Source organism: Acanthaster planci, linkage group LG14, assembly GCF_054643075.1.
Source record: "Acanthaster planci isolate LZ-2023a linkage group LG14, COTS_SCS, whole genome shotgun sequence".
Lineage (NCBI taxonomy): Eukaryota > Metazoa > Echinodermata > Asteroidea > Valvatida > Acanthasteridae > Acanthaster > Acanthaster planci.
In genome coordinates, this window is record NC_141790.1 from 14,346,829 (window position 1) to 14,365,206 (window position 18,378).

At 40.8% G+C, this 18,378-nt stretch overlaps 4 protein-coding genes and 2 long non-coding RNA genes across 6 annotated transcripts in view; 1 reads left to right on the forward strand and 5 right to left on the reverse strand.

Moving 5' to 3' along the window:
- The window catches only part of LOC110977917 (phospholipid scramblase 3-like), a 29,742-nt gene that overhangs the window by 6,732 nt on the left and 4,632 nt on the right, over positions 1-18,378 (forward strand). Inside the window, exons 2-7 of the mRNA XM_087145350.1 lie at positions 14,210-16,328; positions 16,929-17,003; positions 17,230-17,422; positions 17,688-17,799; positions 17,957-18,056; positions 18,233-18,291. Coding sequence (XP_087001476.1) covers positions 16,136-16,328; positions 16,929-17,003; positions 17,230-17,422; positions 17,688-17,799; positions 17,957-18,056; positions 18,233-18,291 — 732 coding nt within the window. The 5' untranslated portion in view covers positions 14,210-16,135. The remainder of the gene's footprint in view (positions 1-14,209; positions 16,329-16,928; positions 17,004-17,229; positions 17,423-17,687; positions 17,800-17,956; positions 18,057-18,232; positions 18,292-18,378) is intronic.
- LOC110977911 (uncharacterized) lies at positions 1,807-3,520 on the reverse strand. Its single transcript, XR_002598005.2, has 3 exons — positions 3,292-3,520; positions 2,757-3,046; positions 1,807-2,627 (listed from the first exon to the last, which is right to left on the reverse strand). It is a non-coding gene; the product is annotated as an uncharacterized LOC110977911 (long non-coding RNA).
- On the reverse strand, positions 3,878-5,810 carry LOC110977910 (uncharacterized). Its single transcript, XM_087145355.1, has 3 exons — positions 5,396-5,810; positions 4,894-5,199; positions 3,878-4,633 (listed from the first exon to the last, which is right to left on the reverse strand). The coding sequence occupies exons 1-2, from the start codon at positions 5,493-5,495 to the stop codon at positions 4,925-4,927; spliced, it is 375 nt and encodes a 124-aa protein (XP_087001481.1). The 5' UTR covers positions 5,496-5,810; the 3' UTR covers positions 3,878-4,633; positions 4,894-4,924.
- Positions 5,950-7,481, reverse strand: LOC147796888 (uncharacterized). Its single transcript, XM_087145356.1, has 2 exons — positions 6,964-7,481; positions 5,950-6,544 (listed from the first exon to the last, which is right to left on the reverse strand). Exons 1-2 carry the CDS (start codon positions 7,055-7,057, stop codon positions 6,270-6,272), a joined length of 369 nt encoding a protein of 122 aa, XP_087001482.1. The 5' UTR covers positions 7,058-7,481; the 3' UTR covers positions 5,950-6,269.
- Positions 7,956-9,739, reverse strand: LOC147796889 (uncharacterized). The gene is made up of 3 exons (XM_087145354.1): positions 9,444-9,739; positions 8,955-9,269; positions 7,956-8,396 (listed from the first exon to the last, which is right to left on the reverse strand). Exons 1-2 carry the CDS (start codon positions 9,535-9,537, stop codon positions 8,971-8,973), a joined length of 393 nt encoding a protein of 130 aa, XP_087001480.1. The 5' UTR covers positions 9,538-9,739; the 3' UTR covers positions 7,956-8,396; positions 8,955-8,970.
- LOC110977873 (uncharacterized) lies at positions 10,364-11,911 on the reverse strand. Its single transcript, XR_002597998.2, has 3 exons — positions 11,753-11,911; positions 11,236-11,555; positions 10,364-11,016 (listed from the first exon to the last, which is right to left on the reverse strand). It is a non-coding gene; the product is annotated as an uncharacterized LOC110977873 (long non-coding RNA).

The following is an 18,378-nucleotide window of genomic DNA, read 5'->3' on the forward strand; positions in this document are numbered from 1 at the left end:
AATGACAAGGATTAACCTTGGCCATCGTGTGCATGGAAATCGAGTACAAACAATTTGAACAATACACAAACACGTACTCTGTCCCATGAGAACCTCGTGCGCATTACTATGTGTCGTACGCATGAAATAAAAGACTCCCTGAATGCATCTGATATTTTCAACCTAGTTTTTTTTAGATAGCATGCTACGCTTCTCAGTCTTCCAAATACTTTCAGTAGTGATATATATGATACAGAAGGGGGACCCCAAGAACGCAGTTGTTACATGCCCAATCATTTTGAAACTTTAAAGGTACTCATTGTATCAAATACAATGCTATAAATGTGAAGTTTCAATTCAGTACGGCACATTCAGTTTTTTATGTTATGTTCACCTACATGTAAGTTTTTAACTTTAAACTTGTCGGCCCGGCCGTGTGCATTGAGCACGAAATGAAACATAAATAAAAATAATGCACGTTGTGCGAGAACATCATGCTCTATTTTCACAAAATAGGTGCCAAAAAGACGATATTAATGAAAGTTCTTGTTTAGGTTCGGCACGTAAGAGAAACGGCAACGCGACAACATTTGAGAAAACGATGAGGGGTCGTTCTGTTAGGCCTAAGGTCGAAGGAACACGAGAAATTTTCAGGCCATTGCCTGACCAGAGACCGGATGCGGGGTTTCGTGAAACCCCAAAAGGGAACTTTTGCCACTGTCAACAAATTTTGTATACAAAGGCCTATTATGATGTGCTTGGGGAACAATTAATCTCGAACCGCGACCGATGGATCCATGTAACACTTGTATTCTTCAGGTTTCATTATTCACGGCGTGTCGTAAATTGGCTTGATATGAATTAGCTCGTCGCCAAGCGAATGGTATGAACATTATTACCGTAATTTTCGGATTACAGGCCGCGCGAAGTATAAGCCACACCAAGCAAAAAACTGCAAATTAAGTCGGCGTCAAAGCCGCAGCGCAATTGCTGACAGTAATGTCGTGTCATCGTACGCGCTAGTACATGTAGAGTACTACGTGGCATACTTCAACGTTCACTTTACTTTCTTTAGTGGTACTGCCGAACCTCTTTGTTCAGCGGAACCTCTTTGTTCAAAACTTCAAATCCACTTGGATTGTAATACTGTTGCCTTCATGATACAGACTTTTGAACCTTCGACTCTGTAAGCAGTGCGCCCAGGAGTGTTGTTATTAAACCTAAACTTTCTCAAGTCCTCAATTTGGCTACTTTTTGGCGGGCTGGTTTAGTGTCGTTGGGGGACCATGCAGCAGTTTTTTAACACTTAGTAGTGAAATAATAAATATGGATTGCACAACCTAAAAAGACATAAACAGATGTACAGACGTACCACACGATTTGTGGGGTGTGAACGCTACTTATGGTACATTTATAAGTCTATTCAGTCTCTCTAGACTAGTGTCCTTCATTTCTAACACGTGAGTAGAGACAATGTAAACGGCAACCAACGAAAACATGACTGCCTTGTCATCGCATCCAGAGCGTTGCGCCGCTTGCACGCGTAGTAGTCGGCCGGCCGGCCACGGCGGCCATGGCTTCGCTGAGGCACGGCGCGATGTTCAGTGACTGATTTCATTCCTCAAATGTTGCCGTATGCAGAGTATAAGCCGCAGAGACATTTTCAGCGTGAGAATCAACGTAAAAGCTGCGGCTTATATTCCGAAAATGCCGCTATATTAAAATTATATATTTATAAAGCAAACAACCAAACGGGCCTGATTTTGTTAAATTATGTTAAATGATTTCAACTCTTGACTCTCTAACAAGGCCAAAACACTGGATGACTTATTTTTTCCGTTTTTGTCTATCTGGCTTTATTCTTTAATCAGATTGCACAAATAGTCATTAGAAGATTAAAACGGGAAGAAAATACACCATACATTACAGATGCGTAAAACATAAATCATATGCTGTCTATCGTGGATTTCCTGCTAAATTTCGGTTTGAGAAGGCAAGTTATGAATAAGTTCAATTTCGAGCGTGGCTGTAATTTATTTTTAGTAGATGAGATACTGACCTTCCTTAAGCTTAGGCCTAAATTTTCAGAGCATTCTAAGTGTTTAAAGGGTGGAGATGATTCTTCTGAATATATACATGTAGAAATTTTTGTAGAAGCCAAAAATTGATTAGACAAAAATTTAGGGAAACTGCCATTGTATCTAGTTATAAATATTTTCCAAGTTTTCCTATAAAAATGTAAGACCCCTCTGGAGTGGGGATTGTTGAATTCCCTAGACATCTACAGAATCACGTGGCTGCTCGGTTAGGCTGTTTGTTTGTTATTATCAGTAGTATTTGTGATTCCTTAGCAACAACACTTAAAGAAGTACGACTATAATGCTACTTCCCAAGTGCCATAAAAGTACTTTGAAAACACCAGAAATTCTTTGTTGAAATGCACAGCCAATATGAGAACAGCACTGGTTGTGCACCTAATGAATGAAATTTCATTAATGTAAAACATACAGCAGAGACTGAATATGATGCACTTAGTTTGTCATGTAAGTATCATGTAAGATCTTTAGTCTCAGGCTCACGACATCGATGGCGGTTGTTTCAGGCCATTGTAAGGTTTCCTGTAGAAGTGCCATAGTCGATAAGTTTGTCTGTAGGGAGAATTAGAATTAAATCAAGTCTTTAATTTTCGAACATTGAGTCAAGCATTATTGAAGATCCCAGTATCCATGACTTATTTCATCTAACCAACAACCATGCACTGGCATGTGAGAACTTACCCTTAATTATATTAGGTACTCTCGGATGCAGAGATCGGTGGATGCTCTGCCTCCTCGTCCACGTGCGTCGGTGACGATCAGATCGTAGCGTCTCTTGTGGTGAAGGTATTGAGCGTTAACGATATCTACTCGGACACGTCCTGAAGGTGGCATGTTGTTGCTGCTGCCTATGGCGGCTCCATCCTTGTGCAGTGTGATGGTAACAGGCGTTCTCGCTGCATACGTAAACTCAAGTTGCGTGCTGTTGCCAAGGCTAACAAAATGACGACCGTTTGTATTCACCACAGGGTCTAAGGGTTAGAAATTGAGAGGAGAATTTCCCATGATCAGAATCTCATAAATTTCTGAAATACGGTTCTCTACAGAGCAGCCTTAATTTAACCCTTCGAATAAACATTAAGACAGGAGAATTCTGTCACAATAAAAATATCATTTTGCTACACTTTTCCATTTGATCAAATGTGGATAACGGCATTCATTCACGTCGAACAAAGTTTTAAATGAATATTTTTGTTCACAATTCTCACATGCTCACCACTTTCCAGTGTTTCCCTCCCACGTGCGCCCGTTGGTAGTCCGATAACCTGGATTTTTTCACTCGTATCCCTCCAAAATGCCATCTTGTTGCGTGAAGTGGAGACTTTGTTTCAATCAACGAAGCGAATGTGACTTTTGGCTTATCAGACTTCTTCCACAGTGTCATAAGCCGAATTGAAGATTTACATGTAGTTTGTACTACGCGCTCTTTTATTTCATAGAAGAGCTGCAAAATGTCAGACCTATAAATAGACGCCAAAGGCGGAGTGATTTATACGAACCGCTTAACTGACGTTTGGCGTGCATATTCCTTGTAATCGTGCCATACAATGTACATGAATATTAATCAGTTGTTCATTGCGACGACTTTCAATGCAATGCTGTGTTTGTGCCTTCCGCATTCAGGTACGTATAGCAGGGATTGAGCATAAAAGTACAGGGATACCTGTGATCGTCTGAACCTTTTTTTGCACTGTCTGGTGAATCCCCCATTACAAATAGATGATGTGTTGGTTTTCGTCACAGTAAGTGAAGAGCACAAGTGCACATTACTTTCTGGAAACACAGACAGACGCTGTTCATAGTTAGTTTGAAACTCTTAGATGTTTAATTAGCATCAACCTTGGCAAACGGCCAACCTTGGCTTCCTACCAGTGTTTTATGAACAACAGTCGTAAAAACAGACAGCATTATACAAATGGCTTTTATAAAAACAAACCAAGCTATAATACGTTTTCAGGGGCTATTCAAACTGTGGAGACATTTTTCTTTCAAATTTTTCATCTCGAACAGAGTTGGTGGCCAGACGTATCCATCGTAAGAGCAGCAAGTGCAGATTTCAGTGTATGATAGTCCTCTTAATGTTATTTATTATTTGATGTTATTTAGATTAGTCAACGTGAATGTGAACCGTGGTAGTGGCGTGACTTTATGAAGCACACTTCCTTTGAGGCATTGGACCAAATGAAATATCTCACCCCCAGTTTCCTGCCAGCTGTACATTCGTTTAAAACAAGGATCAGAGACCTGATTAATTTTCTTTGGTGGAGTAATGGAAAAATCACCTTGCCTTGTGTCTTCACAATTTAAAAAGGTACAGTTGGGATCTTCTGAATGGAAGATTTTTCTAAAACCCGTCTTAGCAATAGTGTAATATTTCCAGTTTCAACCAAGAGAGTCTTTGATGTATAACACGAGACTTGTAGCTGCGTTTGTCTTCTATTGTACTTGTGACGGCATGGGTTCTGGAAGGAATGCTGTGTCCAGTCTTTTATCGATGCTTGGATACCCAGTTGCCTTTGTTGGTGTTAAGAAGTCTCACGCGTGAACTGGTATGTTCTCTGTTTGAAATAGAGAAAAGTAAAAAAAGAACAATAAACTGTCGTTTCGGTACCGTTTAGACATTCTTTTTCTTTTTGGTCGCTGAAATAATTTTTTGGTTTCAGCTTGATTTATAAATCACCCTGGTCAATCTCGAGCTTTGAACTGAAGATTCAAAACACCAGCTTATAACAATAAGATATGGAAGACTACTCGAACATATTTTTATCTAGCAAAGTTCAGCGTGAAGTTGACCCGTGTAATCTTTAGTTTATCTCACCTTGGGATGAGTGTTGATTGTTTTGTTAGACCTAGTGTCGCATGGTGAGAATGCAAGCGGTGCCTTGGGACCTGCCTCGCCTGTCCACAATCCGCACCCTGAAGCGTTTTTTGTGGTGCACGTCGCTGAAGCGGCGGATGGTTATCTGGGTCTGGCCATGGGGGATGCAGTTGTCTTGCGTGGAGATCTCTTTGTCGTCCACCATCCAGGTAATAGTGACCGGAGAGGCAGCATGGTAGCTGACGCCAAGGGTTACGCTCGAATCCCTAGTGACGGACTGGTCCTCTAGGATATCCAGCGTTGGCTCTATAGAATGACAGTTTGGGAGGAAGTCTTTCATTTATGAGCCACTTAAGGGAATTACATGTATTTTCATTAACCCGGCGATTAAGTAGAGTTTAAGAGAGGCTTGTTTCTTAAAGCTGGCATTTAGAATCGGGTGTTTTTTTGGAGATAAATGTAACACACAGTTATCGTATTGCTTGCTATCTTGATGGTTTACCTGATCCCGATGTTTCTCGTGTCGTTGGTCCACAAATGGGGCACGGCGAAGGATGCACATTGACAATATCAATATCGTATGTCTCATTGTGATGGGACATTTTGGAAGATTTTAATTACAAGCAACAAGAGTGGACGAGTCATGCGCTTGCTGTGGAGCGTTGAGAATCCAATAAGAGTCAACAGGCTGTTGAGCATGGCCTGCTTATATAGACTTCTGGAATACCTTGCATGAAAGGAACCCCCTTTGTTGAGTCATTGGGCCAAAAATGCAATCGGGAAAATCCATATGCATATGCAGTAAAGGTCAACAACACCTGCGGAGTGATATGAAAATACCAATTTAGTAAATTCTTACTCCGTTGTACACTGCATGTACATGGAACTGCATGTACATGAAGTTATTTGGGTCTGCATGTACGACAAGGCGACTGGCTTACACTTTTTCAACAGGTTTTGGTGATTTGGTAGTTTTAAAATTTGACCTCTTGACATTTCAGTTTTCGAAATTTTGCCGGGTTTTTTTGGTAATGATGATTTTGGTGATTCTGTTCATTGTATTTAGTATAATGGTTTATTTAATTTGCAGCTACATGTGGAAAAGTTTCTAGGTTGACTAATTCATCAAAATACATGTAATGCAATTGGTTGTGCAGACACAAAATCAGCGGTCAAGAAGACGAATGTCTCGGTATTTAATTTAATTTTCCCCCCCCGGAACTACATGTGTATTTTTCTTCAGGCTTGTTCCACTTATTTCTAAAATTCCCGTCCAAACTTTTTTTCCCCAAGGCTTGGCTTGGAAACAGTTTAACATAAGGGAGCAAAGTTTTCTTGGTTCTTCATTGGCAGTTTCAGGGATATGTCCGGAGTCATTAGTGCCGTATCTTCAGCGTGCCCGCGGTCCACACGCGCCTGCCCCGCTGGTCTACAATCTCCACGCTGAAGCGTTTCCGGTGGTGTTGGTAGTCAAAATGGCGGATGGTGAGCCGTGTCTGGCCGTGGGGAACGCGGGCGTCTCGCCGCCACACCTCGGTCAAGTCCACCCGCCAGATGATGGTGACTGGCGTGGTGGCGCGGAAAGTGACGCGCAGGGTGACGCTGGTACCACGGGGAATGGACTGGTCTCGCAGGACGTCCAAAGTCAGTCCTGGCAAAGAAAAGATTCTAGTCTGATTGGAAAAGGGTACAGCCAGTCGCTATTCTGAATTGTGTTTTGAGGACGTGCGAAAACATAGATGTCACTGACAATAATTTGTACCTGGCTTAGGATGTTAGAAGATGCCTAGGTCCGACGCTGAGATAAAGTGGCTGTGTGATATACGACCGTAATGACGAAATCCTATACATGTACTTTTTTGTATGTTTTCTTGTTTGGCCTTAATTTTGTTAAGAAATCAGATGGAAAAGCAACCCATGTTGGAGATCATAGTGTTAACTCATTTTCCTCATCTTCCAAACGTTGATTTTTTTTAACAGTGTCGATCTTTCTCCTAAGATGATTAAATATGTTTATGATAGACAGTTTGAAGGAGTATAATCAATTTCATTTCTTGGCTTAAGGTTTACCTGATCCCTTGGGCCTTGTCAGTTTGGCTTCATAAACCAGACAGGGTGCAGGATCCACGGCAGCGATATCGTAGGGTTTACGGTGGAGTGACATGGCGAGACAGCCCCGAAAATACACTCGTGTTGCCACCCCTTCTTCCAATCGGGCCTCTGCTCAACAGAGACTTGGGCCAGGTTAACGTTGGATCTATGTTTTCAAGAGTCCAACCTGCATGACTTACTCAACTTTATTTCCAAAGATGGGAAGTGTTGGCAAGTGGAGCAAACGGCGCCATGCATCGGTGGTGTGCTTCAGTTGCATTTTGACCTCCCACCCTTGGCTTGCAGGCATTATCATGCATACCTTTCAGGGAGCCACGTGTTGTTAACTTGAAAAGAGCCTGAAGTTTACCAGAACGTACAATTCTATGGTGGGAGTGGGCAAATCTATTCTATGCCTACCAGACACTGTGTCTCCCCGGTCCAAGCTTATCGGGCCGGGTTGCGGATCCCGTACTTCTTGTTTGCTTTGATTCCCATCCTTTTTTTGGGGGGGGGAAGGGGGGAATGTGATAGGAATAGACTTGTCTTCCTGGAAGAGGTCTGCGATGAAAATTAGTTACTGGTTATGAGTCTCATTTTAAGTTGATTTTAATTTAAAAGTACGTCAGTTTCCCTAAGTCACATTTTCATGTTGGTGTGCAGCACCAACAACCATCTTCGTCCAAGGCAAACGCATTTTGGACCGGATTTTTCCAAGAGATTTTACAACCCATTTTGTAGCCCATATGAATGAAAATTAATCACGGACAAGTTTTTCTTCTCCTGGGATAAGGAGTTAACCCATAGATTACACATGACCACCTTGTGATACGCGATGATAGATTGGTTGCTAATTATTGCCAGGTCCATTAAAATAACTATGTTTTTATCTGTTTCTCAAATGAAACTGTAATAGTCTTTTTATTTTAGTAGGTAGTCAACCATAGGAATGACACATACACAACCAATGATTCCATTAGCACATGGGTCACCTTAGGTTTTTAATGATTGACTTGTCATTTTAATTATTATTTATAACTAACTTTTGGCTCTTTTATATAAGAAATCAGTTCCATTATAGGTCTTGTTAAAAAAGCTGACATGTATCGATTCAGACCTACTAATTTACACTTGGTTTACTTAAAATAAGCTGTGAAAAAGAAAAGCAATTAAGCACTATGACATCAGGCTGCTGTAATCTCAGTTGTGATGGTAAAAACTAAGTGGTAGCACCCCTTTTCTCAACAACATCTTCAATGTCAAGTGTTCAGGGTCATGCTGGTCCTTGATTGAGCCCGAAGGGTATGCTAGAGCTCTGAGGGTAATCCTTCGCCGGGTATATTTCGGACACTCCGGGTGACGATGTGCAGTAGGATGTTCAGATTGAGTTTTTGTAGGCTATCTGCGTGTCTCTGGATTTAGAGACAAAAGAGAAATAACCATAAATGGTAGTATGTTTATACAGAAACTACACTGAAGCTTTATACATGTACTGGGATCTATAGGAACAAGCGAACCTCCTTAATAAGAGCACTACTTAGTGCTTATACAAGATTCTGCTTATAACAATGTAATTTTAGGTCCCGACCTTTGTTTTTCACTGTTTTAGTTCCGGATAATACAAGATTCCTATTATAACATGGTAATTTGCCAAGTCCGAATGATCTCCTATTAACGAGGTTCGACTATACATGTATTATGGTGGGTATTTTCTTGTTTGTTTTTTGGGGAGGGGTTATATTTGCAGAAATTCAATATTTTTTGCTGTATTCACTAACTGCGAAAACAACATCGGCAATCGTAAACTGTGAGTGCCGTAATGCTTGTACATGTAATTTGAAAATGAAATTCTCTACAGGATAGTCTCCAAGTTACTGGCCTTCAAAATGTTGAACTCGTCGAGAAACACCACACAGGTCGCAAGCAATGGACCATTCAAATCGGTGTCAGGATCAAAAAGGAAATCTCACCTGTTATCGAGACATCTTAGTAAATGTTAATGCTGACTCTGCAGGAGGTGCTCATGGGATTGATGCCGTGCCTCGTGTTCATCTCTTGATCGCGTATGGTAACTTTGTACCTGCTGTCCGGATGCTCCCTAAGCCACCTGCTGCTCAATCTGAGCGAGGTGCTTGCCTGACGGACCCGATTCTTCATCTTTCCTAAGACTTCACCATCAACGCGCCACGTTATGATGACCGGGTTGTTTGCTTCGTACCCTACTTTGAGGACCACTGGGTTATAGGTGGTTTTCTGACGGTCGTTCAGAATGTCGACCTCTGGTCCTGTAACAGAAAAATATGATACTTACGCTTTTTATACCTATGGACAGTGCCACGATTACTGTTGAGATTTTTTTTAACTCAGCGATAGCTCCAGGAGTGTGATTAAGGACACACAAAATAATATATGTACATGTACTAGCCCGAAATGTTTCAAAATTGTTCGTTGAGTCATACCTGATTCGACTACATCCCGTAGGCTGTAGGATCTCTGTCTTTTCCCTGGGAATTCCAGTGTAAATCCTTCTTCGACATCACGCAACTCTGGCATGCTGGTGTTTACTTCTCGTCTGATTGCACTCAAAATGAAACGCTGCCCTCTCTCCTCTAATTGCAATTCGGTTATAGTTTCGCGTGCAGCTATCAGCTGCTTCTTTTCCCAGTACGTGTTGTTTGTGTCCTGCTTTTCTTCGTGTCTGTTTTGGTTTACCCCTTTTGCGCAATGGATGATTCGAAAATAATAATACCCGGCCCCGGTAGAAGAGACCGCGACCAGACCTTTTACCCGGATGCTGTAGCAGCCAGTCTGATCTGATTCCAGCCATTCAGCTCAAACATTATCTTCAAAGGTCACCGTATTGTGTCCGCTTGTAAACGTCATGGTTCTCTGATGTCACTCAAAGGAATAGGGAATGCCCTAGATTGCACACGTGCCATAGTTTGCATTGATGGGATGCTGTAATTCCTCTGTGTTTGTTTTTCGCAGCGTTTTTCACTTGTAGCAGTCTTACGTCGGAATTTTCCATGTTGAAATTAAGATAAGGTTTACCCTGCCTGGGAACACTATCGCCATGTTTTGTGTCTTTTAATGATTGTGTTAGTTAAAGCTAGACATTGACCCACTCTACCAAAATTTCCCCATTTTACCTTTTATTATTGCACAAGATTTTTCATTGTTAAGTGAAAGAGCATCGCTCAGGTTTTGCATGCAAATTTGCTGGACCTCTAGCGAGTAGTCGAAACTGGTTGATTAGGTAGCGGGACAGCATTCAAGAAAAGAAGCCTTTAAGAAAACCTTTCTATTTTAGTGTGGAAACTGTAATAATCACGTCGCTTGAACTACGTTTAATAGGAAGAGAAACATTACGCAGCCAATGTGCATTGTATGGAGGTGCTTGACCCTTTATTGAAACAGAATCACATAACAAAGACAGAAATATCAAAGACAGATTCATGCAACTAAATTGAGCTCCGGTACAAAGTTTTTATCTAAATATCATACCCCCTAAAGTCAGTCAGCTATATTAGTTCATAGTTCTGTAGCGTTCAGAATTCATTTTAGCCTTTTTGAGGTTAATGAAAATCCACCGTATGGATGAAGCTCGAATTTCAAGTGTTATATCTATGTTTTATAGTTCGATTTAAATAAATATCTTCCGCCTGGTGTGACGAAAAGTGCGGTTTTTCCTCGAGTAAACTTGTTTTGTTTAATACCTAAATTGCTGATGTGGGAGCTCACTCGCTACATGTAATTTGTTCAACAATTGGATCATTCTATTACGATCTTTGTGAAATTTACTCGTGTTTTATCGACACTTGTATTTAACGGTTTGAAGTGCTGAACTTGTTTTATTCATCTGTGTATACTTTTAAATTGCATATATGTATCTAATCAAAGTTCCAGTAGGAAAAGAAGAGTATATCATTCGGTTGGATAACTATGACCATTCCCAAAGCCTTTTTACAGCCTTGACATCTTGGAGATTTAAATGTAGTTGGGACACACCTGTAATTCATGGCATTAGGCCACCTGCAGTGTAGAAATAAGGAGATAAGGAAAACAAAATCTCAAAATGAAGTTGTAAGTTATGTTTACGTGAAAGAATTATAATGAAGAATTTTGATGGCATTGTCACACGCTTTCAAACTTGTGTTATACTGTCAATAGCAAAGTTTTCCCAGTTGGTTGTATACATAGTGTATAACGTCAATTTTTTAATGGTAATGCCAAGTTATGACAGCTACTTACTCAATGGCAGGTGTTACGCACGGTCACTTTCCAGGATGCTTGTACTGGGTTCCCACCGAATCTGTCATTAAGCCCTGTATCCTTGATCTTGACGGTGTAGGTACCAGCATGGATTGTTTTCACATCAAGAATTTCAAAGGGGAGCTCGGCACATTGGACGGATGTTTCGGTAGAGAGTAGTTGATGCATTTTACCCGTGGAATCTTTCATCGTGACCGTGATTTGTACCGGCCCTCTGAAGGCTTCGTAAACCACCGCGAACCTGCGCTGTCCGCCTTTTCTCAAGCAGGTGTTGTTCGGCTTTGATTTTATGTAAGGATCTGAGAATAGAGAATACCAAAATGCTTTTAAAGTTTCATCTGCTTCTTTCTGAGTAATGTTCCTTTTGCTAGATGCAATCACTTTATGGTAGGCCTAACTTGTGTTGTGTCCCCTTAAGAGTTGAAGTTCCATTAATTTCACACACCTCCCTGGGCTTTCCATCTTAAGGTGTAGGAATAGATAATCGAATACGTACCATGCTGTACGGGTTCGTTTAGATGAGAATGCGGCACAGGCCACAGACCAGAGAAGATGATGCCTTCGTGTACTTCTTTTGCACAGCTGCCACCCATTCTTGTTGATTGTTGTACAGTTTGAACAACGCTTGAGTGTCTCGTGAGAAAGTATACGCTGATATGACCGTTTACTCACTTTGATACCGAATATATTTAGAAATGTTATGAAGTTTACAGGTCGTGTCAACCTTAAATCAGGGGTCTCGTGGATTAAGGGGCAGATGAAGGTGATTGTTTATTGTCTTTATTACTATTTGGAATTATTATTTTTCTGAATACGAGCAAATAAATTTCAGTTACTGCGGAAGGGGGAATTAAGGAAAGCACGTAGCAGTAAGAAAAGTCATGACTCTTTTTATTTCATGTTTGATCCAGCCGAACCCCCCTTCCAAAGTCAAATAGAATATGCTTGAATTTGCCTGCTTAACGTAATGGGAAATACCCTCCTAGATATTGACTCACACTTGTGGTTATTGCAACCAGAATTCATCTGTATCTGGAAATGCACCGCTTGTCATCACATTTGAACCAAAACTAAATTTTTACATATTTAATCCTTTGAGTAATGTCATAATACTATGTGCTATTCTACAGAACACCAATATGAGAGAAAGAAATGTTGGAGATGGGAGGAACAGCCTGCTTTATTTTTATGCGGGGGTGTATCTACGGTTGTGGCCTTGTGGTTTTTTTTTTTTTTTTTTTTTTTTTGGTGTGGTTCTTTTTGGCCAGGAAGTTGCTTGTTTTCTATGCGCTTCTCCCGTGTGCGTGTAGTATCTGTGCATTCCACTTTCGACAGCATCGCTAGCCGTGAGTCAAACTCTTCGGAACTTGCACACGTTGTTCCTAGTGCAGCTCTTTGTGAGTGAAATTTAACCGTTTATAGAGACGATAAAATGGCCGATAACAATGCACTGACATCGGGCTCGGGTGGGCAAGGAGCCACTGGGAACATACCGGCTGGCGGCTCGCTGCTCGGTACCAAACCTTCAACGACCTCGCGGGCTAGGGAAGTAGGCGAGAAAGACGACGGTATGACGGTGAAGAATCCACAGGTTATGGAAGATTACAGGAAAGGTAACTCGCTCTTGTAATCTAATGGGTTGGATGGAGGGAAACTGTCACGGCTAACATTTCCCCCAAATCTGGGAAAAAGTGTACAAAAATCTCAGCAGTAAATGCAAATGGCGGCCCACGGGCTCCCAAGCCCACATGGTGTTCTTGACTGTTTAAGTTGCTTGTGGGCCCTCGTCTCAAAATTGATACAAATTCTAAAGGCCCAGTAATTGTTAACGAATCCCTGGTCCCACTGAATACTTAGTGCGTTTGTTACCTTTTGTCATTGATAAAAAGTGTCTTCTTTAGCAGTGATAAAAGTGTCTTTATAGCAGTGACGAACATGAGTTAGTCAGGAGAGTAAATCTGTGACTTTTGTGCAGTGCATGGCTCCAGTTGTAAGAATTATTGCTAATAAGTAAGGACAAGACTGAGCTTGATCTCCTTCTGTGCTCTGTCGTTTAGGTTGAGTTTTTTCGAGTGCTTACAATTTTTGTCAAATATCCACTTGTGAGTTTCTGTGTAGACATTGTCATGAAGTCAGGTTTGTCAACTTATTCATAGTCGAAGCAGTACCATTTCTGAGTACGACAAGCCCCGTTTGTTTCAATATGTTTATCTAATCTCCCAAAACGAGAAGAAAACCATGTGCTTGTATACTTCCTAACATAAACTCCACAGTCTTCCATATTGTTGTGCAAAGACATGTAACTGTGACCTTGAACTGGACCTATTGAACCGGCACAGAGGCTCACGGTGCCGGGTCTTTTGTTCTATGGATTATGCATATGATAGAGAGGCCACGTAAGTTGCCCTGAAAACAGACTGGCCAGATGATGGCGCCCTTAACAATTTACAGCGCGTCATGAAAATTTGGATACCGAGTTAATGTTGTGATTTCCTCGCCCGCCAGCGCTGACTCTATTATATAAATTAATGATATATCAAAAAGAATTTATGTTAATTTTGAAAGTATGCCGTGGTGTCTGTCATCGTACATGTAGATTCATTTCATCTCCTAAAACCTTGTATTATTGGGTCCCATTTTAAGACGCCGATAATACGGATGCAGTGAATGTACTCTCTACCTTGGGCATCGATGCCAGGTTTTATTTCACAATGAAGTATTACTTTTTTTCAGTATGAGCCACACCAGTAGTTCTCAGTATCACCAATCCATGGCCACGACTATGTACGCAAGTTATAGCTTCTGCTTAAAATAGCAAGTGTGCCAATGGAATGAAGCCACTTGCCAATGACTAGAGCCACATCACGTAGATGCATGTGTTAACCAAAGCCGCAGCCAAGTGACCCAGGCACCATCTAAGATCTCTAACCATGTCTATTTGTTCTTTTTACAGCACTTGAGAAGCAGAAGCATGAGAAGTCTGGTGCTGAAGGAGCACAGGGTGAAGAGACAGCCGGGGGTGAAACAGAAGGCAAAGGGGCTGCTAAACAATAGAGGCCACTGCGTCACCTTGTTCCTTGAAAAAAATGCTCTTCCCACTGGAACCAACAGGAACTTGATATTGCACATCGGTGCTGCAGAAAAATTGAATAAAAACCAGGGTACCAGCGAATCCATAAATTTGCTGTTCAAGTAATTATTTGTGAGTTAATTTTCTTTTTCTGGAAGTATTTGTTTCTCAAATACTGTGACTGTTTTGTACTGGAGTTGGAAGCGCATTCAAATGTTCATTCACTTCAAAAAAGGAGACTTTTTCTGCAACAGGAAAGTTTCTCATTTTACTTGCCCTTTTCCACCGTAACCAACTTACATTTAGATACCAATTCGAAGCTGGTAGTTACATCACACTTTTGTAATACGTGTACAATGTATTGGTGTTAATGTTGTATCATTTGATGATTACAGTTCATTACATTTTCAATGCTAATTACGCGATTAATTGCAGCATTTTTAGAAGTCTCCTTTTAAATTTGTCTTTGTTTAAGTGTATCACTACATCTAAACCGATTTGTAATAGCCATCAGGTTTGTTCATCATATTGGGCCTTACCTATTGTTATCCACCGTACTATGATCAGGTTTAGTGTTCAGAGAATTTTGTTTTTAATCATGTGAACTTTACACTTTTAAGATAGTCAGTTTAAAAGCAGTGATACTTGACAGTAGCCCTTAAAATTCAACATCGTTTAATCACAAGTATTTTCTTTAAATCGAAAGCAATAATTAACATAAGGTAACTACAAGCGAATGCTGTTGGCTAATGAGTATTTGTTTGATGGGTTATTGTAGTAGGAGAAACTTCAAGAGATAAGAGAGGAGTCTTTGTCTGTGATTGGCTAGCTCAGTGGAACTTTATGTATCTATGCAAATGATATGCAGATTCAGATTGTTCAACTAGCAGTAATTGTAGTTGTATTGACAGCGTAATTTTTATTGTTTGGCATTTGAAACGTTATTTCTTAATCTCCGTATTTACGTTGTAAAAGAGCACCTCTTTTTTTCAATTTAGTTGACCAAGTGTTGTTATTTGCCAATCAACGTTACTTGTGTAATCATCAAATTTACAGAATGCAAAAGTGCCTACTTAATAACACAAACTTTGCTTGTTCACTGTTTTATTAACTAGACTCAAACTACATTTATGCCGTAGTAAATACAGACGTAACATGAAATCGGTTACAGTGTACGAGATGGTCAAAAGATTGCATTGTTCTAAATTATTATTGCCAAGTCTAAAAGAAACTTTTTGTTTGTAACATTAAATGCAGCTAAAAGAACACTGAAAAAGCTCTGACCTCCACAGCACCTTACAGCTTTACATGTGTTCTACAAGTCGGAGAAAAAATTCACCTAAAAACTAACAGTCGCGCATTTCGCTGTTTGGTGTTCGCCCACACCTATCCACCTGAGCAGAAGCACCGGTTGAAAAGCACAATGTTGGTCGGGTGTTCATTTTGTTGTTATAATGCGACTGCAACGGTTGCGCTTCATAGTCGTTCGTGAACCAGTGATGTGCAATTACTATGAAAGGAACCGCCGTTGCTTTGAAAATTGCGCCCTCTCTTTGTGCAGTTCGAGGTCCATACCTACTCAGCACTCGTGAATCCTGAGCAGTGGATGTTCCTGATTGGTGCATTGCGCGTTGTTAATGTTATAAAGCTGCGAGAAACCAATTTCTGCGTAACTATTCATACAGTCTGTGTGGACACAAAGTGCTGAAGTCAAATAATTCAGACTTGTCGGCCGTCGTCTTTTGAGTCGAGAAGTTTTGAAATGCGAAGTTATCTTTCCATCAAATTATTATTTCAAATGTGTTCGCCATGAGTCCTCCAGTAACCATTCAGCCGAGTCCCCATTCACCGGGCAAGACAGAGATGCGATGGCTCAGCAGATCTCTTTCCGACGGGGAGCAGGGGATTCCAGGCGGTAAAGGACAGGGCAGAATTTACGATGGGTTTGAAGCCCTTCAACATACAGACAAGGTGGTGGTACAGCAAACGATAGAAACAGTTGGTGAGTTTTCCTTGTGTCAAAAAATCATTTTTTCTGCGGAAACAAAAGGCAGACGATCAAAAACTGAAGATTCAAATCAAAATCCACAAAATCAGTATCATGACTTTCGAAATATTGAAACCAACATTGGTACTTTTTTTGTAATGTGAAGAAGTACTCAATTATTTGAGTAAGCTGTAATATAAAGAGCAAAATGGTTCCCAACTGTTAACCACCTAGTCGTTCGCTGTGTTTTTACTCTAACTTTGAAACAAAATATAATTATAGCATTTTAACCCTGCGTAGAGGGAGTAACACATTTCGTCGTTTCAGTTTTAATTTTGTGTGTTTGGGCATTCCTTGGCCCATGGAGATTGTCGTGTGGTAACTGTGTTTACTTTATAGTGACCTCGAATTCAATAGTCGTACATATATATTTATTTGCATTTTCCGTATTAACCAATAACCCAACCACTGTGTTTCTGAATAGCATGCACTCCATTTCTCTCAGTCTTGCGATGTATAGCGAATGACTTGCCTAGCTAGGTTCAGAATGTATACAGACTTAAGTTTCTTTTCGGTTTTCATGGAAGACGTTTTTGCGTTCACTTTAAAAATCAGGGGCCGGCTGTGACGTCACTAATACATATTCGTTGACAGACAAGGAGAGCGAGCAGCTATTTCTGGCGATAGAAGGTAAGGAGAATATGGTGAGAAGAGACATTTTAAACATGCGTTTTCGAAAAATCATGTTGAACGGGCCCCCTTTTTTGGTGATAAAACCGCCTGTAGCCTAAATATAATGAAAAAGATTTAAAGAAATTATACGGCGTACAGTTTTGGTAAGGCCAAGTGCTGTTGTCCTGTCATTTTCGCAACAAGCTGCTGTCACTCGCATCCCCCCTCTGCGGTTTCCTTACAGATGCATCCTGCTGTGGGCGTTTCTGCTGTGGTCCTGCCCGCCCCCTGCGCCTCGTTCTCAGGGATAGACGAGGCAATGATGTCGTCCACTTTGTGCGCCCTCCGCGGTGCGATGCCTGTTGTTGTCCGTGTTGCATGATGGGGATCATGGTTCAGACACCAGGTGGCGAAATTATTGGATACGTCAAACAAACGTAAGATGAAGTTTCAACATTCTCAAATCAGTGTTAATATACCAAAGAAAAGTAATCAGTCAGCGACATTAGTGGAAATAACAACAAATGGAAGATAAGATTCATCCATCCCAATATAAGCGTTGGGAATCATAAGATGATGAGTAGGCCTACTTTATATTTTACTATTAGTACAAGTCAAGATCGAGTCCAATAAATACTGTTTTCAACTGAATGCCTGAAAGGTCTAAAACTGAAAACTGCCTGTTTTATTATCCAACACCAGTTGGAGCCTTTTTGGAGCCGCTTTCAAGATAGAGGATGCCGACAAGACGCCGTTGATGACTCTGTGGACCTCCTGCTGTCCCTGTCGGTGTGAAACAGACCTAGAAATACAGGTAGGTCGGGTCTAAAGCTCCATCGATGTAACCTTAAGCATGTTTTCAATGGATTACATGAACAGGCGTGCATTTACTACGTGACGCCCGCTATATGCCGTCCGACTTGTATTTGTTATGATTCTAAATTTGGAATCTAACTAATAATTGTGCCTAGGTTTGGAAGATTTCTGATGGTCGATCCGGGCTTATTCGCAAACAGTGGGGAGGAAGGAAGCAGGATATTAACATGGATCACGAAACATTCATCATAGAGTGTGAGTACATGTACAATAAACACCCAAAAGCTAACAATTCAATAATCTTAGCCAGTTTACTTACATAGCTTATTGAATAGTGTCATTAGTGGTGAGTGGTGTGGATAGAGCAATATACTCCCAGTATACCTGTCCAGTCATTTCCTTGATGTCCTTATAACTTCTTGTTGCTATAGTTCCTCCAGAATGTGATACCGAAAGTAAGATACTCCTCATTGGTGCGGCATTCCTAATGGTAGGTGTTTATCCATTTTTACCCATAAGTTAATATTTCGAAAGAATGTTCCACCAGTAGGTTTAAGGGTTGAAGGTTGTTGTTCAT